Source organism: Syzygium oleosum, unplaced genomic scaffold (genome assembly GCF_021117445.2).
Source record: "Syzygium oleosum isolate NSW1041296 unplaced genomic scaffold, Sole_v2.1 Sole_v2.08, whole genome shotgun sequence".
NCBI classification, from domain to species: Eukaryota; Viridiplantae; Streptophyta; class Magnoliopsida; order Myrtales; family Myrtaceae; genus Syzygium; species Syzygium oleosum.
Genome location: NW_026607492.1, coordinates 12,389,191 through 12,397,984, shown reverse-complemented (window position 1 = coordinate 12,397,984; position 8,794 = coordinate 12,389,191). Strand labels below are relative to the sequence as shown.

The window sequence follows — 8,794 nt, the reverse complement described above, 5'->3', positions numbered from 1 at the left end:
CTAGCCAAAAGAAAATGAATTTGCCCATGACATGGCAGCGGCTGAAAAACCTCTGGAGCTGGGTTTTCGTCCCGCGGACAACTGAAGCCTTTGAGACCGTGCGCCATCGAAAGGAAATGGGAGTACCCCATTGGTGACACGTGTGGTGGTTTTGTATCGGCCACCTAAAATAAAAAATAAAAAAAGAAGGGGAGGTGATGATAATGATGTTGAAACATAAGGTCAAAAACATATATTCATTTATTTATCTCACCACCGCCCCCGCACAGAACCTCAATGCAATTCAATGAATTAAATATCTTTTAAAAAGGTGTCGCCTCCTTTATTTTCACTTTTTTTTTCCTTTTTTTCATCTTTTTATGCTTGACTTGGACAAGTTCTTCCCTTCCAATATTGACCTCTGCATTTTGTTGGCCATTTCCCCTTTTTTAATCAAAATCCACAGTACACAAAAACTTCTTCTTCTTCAAAAATGGACAAATGATCAAGCTTTTGATAGAAAGGTGTTTGCCAAAAGGGTGATCAGACACAGATTATCAGATATCATGTGCGCGTGTGTGCGCTTTTTTAGATTTTGCTTCATTGTTTTGATTGGATTCCACGAAATCTGAGCGTGGTGCAGACCCACTCTTTTCTTTCTTCTGGTGGAGAAATAACCAAACAATTCACGTTGGATTTTTATTTTTCTTGAGTTGACCACTGGAGGAAGACACAGTCATTATCAAGCACTTGCAAGCGAAAAATCGAGCTCTTAACCTGCCGAAAGAAAACTAAATAATATCTGCAATCCCTTGGTCCCCTCCACACCATTTCTATTTCCGTCATCTGTTGTGGTCTTGACTGAGGAATAATTGGATCAATTTAACAAGACATCAACCACTACCACAAGCAAGCAGCCCATCAACTTCTGTTCCATAGATTTTTGTTATAGATTTTTGTTTACTCTCTCTCTCTCTCTCTCTCTCAGTGGCTGTTAAAGAAATGCGCGTGAGTGGGGCTATCCTGAATTTGCCACATGGCGTTTTAGTATCTACATGATTGGCTTCGATTGGCTCTATATCTTTCTCGCTACCTCCAGGAAAAAAGAGAGAAGAAAATAAGATAACTCAAACTTTTGCTTCTTGATTCAAGAAGGAAGGTTCAACCGCTGGCAAAGTATTGCTGCGCATAATCAATGGCTTCAACTCTGTTTCTCAACTCAATCCACCCTTCATCCTCAGTTTCCTCCAAGACCCACTTCTCAATTCCCATCTCCAAGGATCGTCCACTGGATTTCTCTCCTTGTCACAGCTCAAGAAGTAGCAAAATCAGTTTACAGAAGAGGAGATGTACCCAACAAGTGAGAGCCACTGTAGTTGAATCCCCCGTGGCTCAAGAGGATAGCTCGGATGCCAAAGCGGCGCCGAGCAAGAAGCTCCGGGTGCTTGTCGCCGGAGGCGGCATCGGAGGGCTGGTTGTCGCACTGGCGGCGAAGAAAAAGGGGTTTGAGGTGGTGGTGCTTGAGAAGGACTTGAGTGCAATTAGAGGGGAGGGACAGTACAGGGGTCCAATTCAGATACAGAGCAATGCGTTGGCTGCTTTGGAGGCTATTGACATGGAGGTTGCTGAGGAGGTGATGAGGACTGGTTGTATAACTGGGGACAGGATTAATGGCCTTGTTGATGGGGTTTCTGGTACTTGGTGAGTTCACTTGGCTTTGACTGTTGATTTGCTTAATCTTTTTGGGTTTTCAATTAAGACTGATTTGGCAACTTATTGGCATGAGAAATATCCACTATTTAAGCATCAGAAAAGAGATTGTGTGTGTTCGTTCTGTTGGTTTGGCAATCTTAACTGAGGGAGGATTTAGAGATGTGATCTCCCTTGCTTATTATGCATACCTTTATGCATCTTAGTTGGCTGAATGAGTGAAGGATTACGAATTTATTGTTCTGTACTATGCACAGATCATTCGAGTCTTAATTATGAGAAGTTTTTATGTACGGGAAAATGTTTCAGATTGACAAATGAAGTGGTCTGAGCCTGCGCGGGTAAGATTTTAGGCCACTGGATTTTCGCAGTGGGTTCAGTATATGAAGCTATATTATCATGCAGGCCTTTTTGAATTCCACAAGAATACAGAGAATTGCAAGTTTCAAAGTGGTTTGAGCCTGTATGAATATTTTCAACCATTAAGATTTCGTAGTACCTTGATATGTGAAGCTGCCATTTTCTAAATCTCACAATAACATCGTCAATCTCATTACATTTACATCAAGTATTTTCGAAAATATATACTTACAAAAAAAAAAACATTATGTATGTATTGTGATCGAAAAAGCACTAGTATGGTCAGCACTGCCACCTCCCCCATTCGTGGTTTTGATTTCTTTTCCCATTAAAAGTTTACACAAATCTCAGTGGAGGAACTTATTTTCGAGAGAAGTCTCAGAAAGTGATATACAGTTGGCTACAGGTATATCAAGTTCGATACATTCACCCCTGCGGCAGAGCGGGGGCTTCCAGTCACTAGAGTTATTAGCCGAATGTCCCTTCAGCAGATTCTCGCTCGAGCAGTCGGGGAAGATGTTATATTAAATGACAGTAACGTGGTTGACTTTGATGATGATGGCACAAAGGTAAATTTGAGCACTGAGGCTTTCGAAATTATTTCTTCATCAACTGGTTTCAGGGAAATGCAACTGGAAGTTTTTTCCCTTATGTATTGGAAAATGCACTTGATAAGATAATCTTATTGGTTGTTACTTGGCTCCATTTGACATTCCTCATCCTGTGCTTCTTATTATCAATTTAAGGTTACCGTCATTCTTGAGAATGGGCAGCGTTTTGAAGGTGATCTCCTAATTGGAGCCGACGGCATATGGTCGAAGGTACCATGTTCTTCTCTGTTCTTTTCGGATAAAAGAGAGAATGTTTGCCCAATTAGGGAGTGAAAAAGTTTTTGGAGCAAATTGTTGTCCTAACATGTTGAAACAAAATCCTAATGAGCACTGAATTAGATGCCCAGACAAACTGCTTCATCCCAGTCATCTAGGCAAGTGAGGGAGTCTTAGGCCTAAGGATCAGGCAAATATCATCTATTCGATATTGTTCCTTCTATCATTAAAAGCAAAGTGAAAAGATGATCGCAAAATCGTCTGCAAAAAATGTGACAAAGTCGCTATTCCAATCCCATCTACTGAGAGGTCTTTTTTTTCCATTGAGAATAGGTGAGGAAAAGATTATTTGGGCCAAAGGATGCCACCTATTCAGGCTATACTTGTTACACCGGCATTGCAGATTTTGTACCAGCTGACATTGAGACTGTCGGGTAAGTATGTAAAGCCTTTCCCTCTTCTGTCAGTGTCAGGGTCATGAATTAGCTCGATTGGTGTGGTATTAAAGGGATGTTAATCATGTCCTGGTATATGTTTCGATCATCAAGTCTCTCACAAGTTGAGTTATTCTTGCTCTGAAGGTATCGAGTATTTCTGGGACACAAGCAGTATTTTGTCTCTTCAGATGTTGGCGCTGGAAAGATGCAGTGGTACGCATTTCACGAAGAAGCACCCGGTGGTGTGGATGGTGCAAATGGTGCATTTCCTGCTTTTGCTTAAAGATTCTAAGTTCATTCCGATCGTGCTTTGTATTTCGGAACTGATCTGCGCATTCCATGGTTTCTGTGCATGTCATTATCTCAATGACTTATAGTTTTCATCTTTTATTATTATTTTTATTTTTATGAAAAAGCGGCATTTACTAGAGATACATTTGTCATCATAAGTTTCGTGGCTTGGATACATTGTTGTGACCGGGAACAGTGGATTTGACCATATCTTGTATAAACCCATTCCTGTGACGTAAGCCGAGTACCTGTTTACTTGTGATGATCATATCTTTTCGTATGTGACGATTCTGCAGGTAAAAAAGAAAGGCTCTTGAAAATATTTGAAGGTTGGTGTGATAATGTGATAGATATTATACTTGCCACGGATGAAGAGGCGATTCTTCGACGCGACATTTATGACCGCACACCGGCTTTTACGTGGGGAAAGGGTCGTGTGACTTTGCTTGGGGATTCCATACACGCTATGCAGCCCAATATGGGGCAAGGGGGATGCATGGCCATTGAAGTATGCATCCAAAATTCAAGTGTTATAAGTTCTAAGTCAAGAAGACTGTGTTGCTTGCTTTTACATGTTTTTTTTTTTTTTTTGGTTACATGTTTATGCTTGGCTGGTTCAAGAAATTTCTGATCTTTTCTTTTATGATGTTTCAGTATAATTCTCATCAATTTTTTGTTTCTCTTTACAAATCAAAATATAACTGCTCTTTAAATTGTATGTGATATTTGACCCAAAAAAAAAATTGTATGTGATCTGGTAAACTTGCTTGGTCACGTTTGTTTGTATGGGCATGTTATAGTTTGCATGTTTTTGTATGCTTCAATCTCTCCGTTTAGCATTTTATAAACATAGTGAAAGTTTGTACTCATTGCTCAATTGAAATGCTTGAACATGGCCGTTAAAATGAAGCCAGTAATTGCTTTATCATTTGCACAGGATGGTTACCAACTCTCCCTGGAGCTTGAGAAGGCATGGAAAAATAGCGTTGAATCTGGGACCCCAATTGATGTGAATGATGCTCTGAGGAGGTAATTAATCCTTTATTAGCTTCTTTGTTAAAAAATGCCCAGAAGATTAAGTCCTTGATCTTGTTAACTTAGTCACGAGTGTATAACAGTAGTTCCTGCAAATATAATGTTTTGTCTCACATAATTTTGCTCTTTTTAGATATATTTTCTAGTGACAAATGGGAAGATTTTTACCCTTTGGTTCTGAAACTCGGTTGACTTATCAGCAACTATCCTCTGCTATTTGATGCATGGTACAAAGCATGGATGTTCAATCCAACTCTTGATGTATTTATGCTCTATAGTGCAAGCAAGCAACCATCCCTGATTAAGCACAGTGTACTATCATAGTTCTAACTTCTTGGAACACCATCTTTCTGTTTCTAGGAGCAAGTATTGACATGAATCTACGTTATGCAGTTACTGCATGTTAGGAGACATATTTAGTACTCTATATCTTTGATGTGCTAAGATTGATCAAAGTTTTCAATCTGTCAGTCAACTGAGCTTGTAATTTTAATTTGAATTTCCTCTAGCTACGAGAAAGCCAGACGGCTAAGAGTTGCTGCCATCCATGGAATGGCAAGAATGGCTGCAATAATGGCCTCGACGTACAAAGCTTATTTAGGTGTGGGTCTTGGTCCACTCTCGGTAGGTACTTGTCAAAAATCAGGCCATAAAAGCAAGCATTCTGTTGATATCATCCTTGCATTGATTCTTGCTACGCCAAATATTCACAGTTTCTGACGAAGCTTCGGATACCACATCCTGGAAGAGTTGGTGGAAGATTCTTTATAGACATCGCGATGCCATTGATGCTCAACTGGGTATTGGGTGGAAACAGGTCAATACTTTTCTGGCTTTTCTTTCCTTTATAATGATCCTGCAACTACAAAAAACTTGAGACACAAATCGTTTTGGAATGTGTTTGGACTGAATCTGGAATTATGGTGCTTGACAGCTCGAAACTTGAGGGTAGGCCACCTAGTTGCAGACTCTCAGACAAAGTATGGTCCCTGCATTCCTTTAAATTATCTTAGGTTGTATAGCTAATTCAGTTCATTGTAAATATGTGACAAATCCTCAATGTGGAAGCTAATTTATATCCAATCCATGTGAGTAAAGGCAAATGACCAGTTGAGAAGATGGTTCGAAGATGATGATGCATTGGAGCGTGCTATGAATGGGGAGTACGTATTTGAGCCTTGTGTTTATTTGTTCAGTTCCCGTCATATTTACTCTCAATTACCACAAACCACTCTTTATCATGCACTTGTCATGTATTTTGCAGATGGCTTCTTTTACCATTTGGAAACAAGACTAGTCCACCGCAACCTATTTGTTTAAGGAGAGACGAAAGCACAAGCTGCATTATTGGGTACGGACTTAATTTTTCATTTGGCTCTCTATGTTATGATGTAGTACAGAGGTGGCACCGTATTGACTCAGCTTCCTGCAAGTTTGTGAATGGCTCAAAAAGCAATTTCATGCTTTGTCTTAACTGTATTATAACCTCTCATGTCAGGAGAAAACACTTTGAATGTGTATTATGAGATAGGGTTCCTTGTTTAACTTAACAGGCAAGTCGAAAGCAATGTAACATTGACATCAATGTCCGTTACCTTCATGATACCAGCCTTCCATATTGTTGCTAATAATAGCTTTTTGGGCTTATAGGAGCGAACTAAATGATGAACTTCCTGGCATTCCAGTGACAATACCTTTGCCACAGGTGAATGTTCATTTCATTTTGGTTTCTTTCGCACGTTTCCACTTTGCTTTGTTGGGGAAATATATAATTAAGTTCACGTGGCATTCTTGTTTCAGATTTCAAAGGTACATGCTCAAATCAGCTACAAGGATGGTGCATTTTTCGTGACCGATCTGCGGAGTGAACACGGTACCTGGATCACCGAGTAAGTAGCACAGAGCAGGGTCTTCTTTGTTTCTTTTCTCCTTATTGTTTACCGAGTTGTAGTTATAGGATGTGATGAGATCACTTTTGCAGTAATGCAGGGCGTCGGTATCGTGCAACTCCTAATTTCCCGGCTAGGATTCATCCCTCGGACACCATCGAGTTTGGTTCAGACAAGAGGGTCAGTCTTCCGTTCCTTGTGAAGTTCATGTCATAATTGTTACACTACTTGTAGCTTCCATAAGTTTGTTTATCAAAGTTTATGTAATCCTCCTCGGTTCTCAGATTTGCTAACTAAACTGACTGTGAAAACCTGTCATGCTCATTTGCAGGCGATGTATCGCGTGAAAGTCGTGAGGTCTCCTACGAAAATTCCAGAGGCTGAAAGAAGCGGAATGCTCCAGGTAGCATGACATGCCGGAGTCAGACACTCGGTTTGTACAGCGATTGATTGAAAAAAACATCGGAGTCGAAGCGCCATAGAGCTCGACGATTTCCAACACATTTTAGAATTTCTCACACGGGGAAAGATGTCATTGATTGATCTCATAACTAGTAGTGAAATGAAAGTATATTGATTAGTGATTCGAGTCTTCCGTCTTCTCTATGACAGCTTTGCTCAAACATCTTTAGATCTTTGGCTTCTCATTGCTTTTAATGGGGGACCATCTCTTTCAGTTTGCTAAAAACCATCTCAGGTGAATAGAGCTTTTACCAAGCTTACCACTGTTCGTCCAGTGAACCGTAGTAATATAATTTTTGACCTTTTTTATAGCAATAATCATAGGCAAATAGTTATTCACACTCGTCTCCTCTCTCTCCACAACACCTTCATTAACTCTAGGATCAGGGGCAAATCTAGAATGAGAGCGCTGGAGGGCGCGAATGTTAAGAAAAATAATGTGTCAATCTCCAACCATACTGCAATCAATTCGAACAGAAATATATTAAGAAACTTAAAAGTTGTAATGATGCTTAATATGACCATGCAGTAGTTATCAAAACAGTCCAATACAACTTAATTTGGATTATACTTTCCGGACACCAATAGTAATTAGATTAAAATTCTTCAGTCACTTGTTTATTTGATGGCCACGATCATCATCATCACCGCCGTCCTTCTTGTTGTTTTAACTTTGAGATATTTTAAAGAACATGAAATAAGCAATGTCCCGCGAAATAATGATATTTAGTTGGATCAATTTGATAATAGATAGTTGGGACATTACTGTTGCGGGGTACTCGATGAACTCTATGGTGAATATATTGACAGTTTTGAAGATTTAAAAAACCATTGTTTTGTAGCAGTTTTGACAGCCATCAATTCGATAATTGTCAATTGTTTTGGAACGGTTTTGATTGTCATCAATTTGATAAAAACTGTTTGATTTTTAAATATCACAGCCGGCCATTATAATTTGTTTCTAATCAACCCTCCTTTTCATTTGCCTATCAATAGAACCATTAAACCACAATCCCACAAAAACAAAATACAAAAAGACCACCTCCACTAGAAAAATCTCTCTTTCCCTTACATTTGTTCCCTTTCTTTGCTAGGTTCTACATATAATTATGTTGTTCCTATTCTCTCTATTTTTTTGTGTAAAGTAAGGAGGAAGGATTGTTGTATCCTCGAAGGATGGCTGTTAGAGCATGTTGCACCGAGTTTCATACTCCAAGGGGGGAATTATTCTTAAGACTGATGCTTGCACTCCTCGTACAATTGATTTTATATTCATCTTCTCCAAATTTACAACAATCTTAAGGACAAATCTTATGAATTTCAAAGCTGAAATTGTTGCCACTACCATCGTTGTTGCCACCACCGCTGCTGCCACCGCTACTGTTGATTCCTCTACCTCTGTCGCTCTAATTGTGCTACCACCACTACCACATATGTCCTATGCTAAACCATTTCCCGACATATCAAAGATTGAAAATTTTAATGGCAACAACTTCAAAAGGTGGCAAGAAATTTTTTTACCATCCCAGTTGTGCATGGAGTAGGTTTTGCACTTACGAAGGCCAAACCAATTGATAATAAGTTGCTGGAACAATGGATCATGCTAATAAGGTACGTGGGCACAATATTATTAATACGCTTTCTAATAATTTGTTTGATGTCTATTGTCCATACAAAAAATCAAAACAAATATGGGACTCTATGACTGCAAAGTGCAATGCCGAAGATGTAGGCAAATTGTGATCGTAAATTTTTATTGGTGGGAAATGTCTGATTATAAGGAGATCAAGACATGGATAAAGGG

General features: G+C 39.4%; 1 protein-coding gene across 1 annotated transcript; it reads left to right on the top strand.

The window, feature by feature from the left end:
- The first annotated feature begins 1,025 nt into the window (after positions 1-1,025).
- On the top strand, positions 1,026-7,117 carry LOC115673857 (zeaxanthin epoxidase, chloroplastic-like). The gene is made up of 16 exons (XM_030596106.2): positions 1,026-1,680; positions 2,456-2,618; positions 2,796-2,870; positions 3,210-3,310; positions 3,458-3,573; positions 3,901-4,112; positions 4,542-4,633; positions 5,149-5,263; positions 5,353-5,456; positions 5,574-5,619; positions 5,738-5,802; positions 5,904-5,990; positions 6,290-6,344; positions 6,440-6,528; positions 6,621-6,708; positions 6,860-7,117. Exons 1-16 carry the CDS (start codon positions 1,175-1,177, stop codon positions 6,938-6,940), a joined length of 1,995 nt encoding a protein of 664 aa, XP_030451966.1. The 5' UTR covers positions 1,026-1,174; the 3' UTR covers positions 6,941-7,117.
- The last annotated feature ends 1,677 nt before the right edge of the window (positions 7,118-8,794 follow it).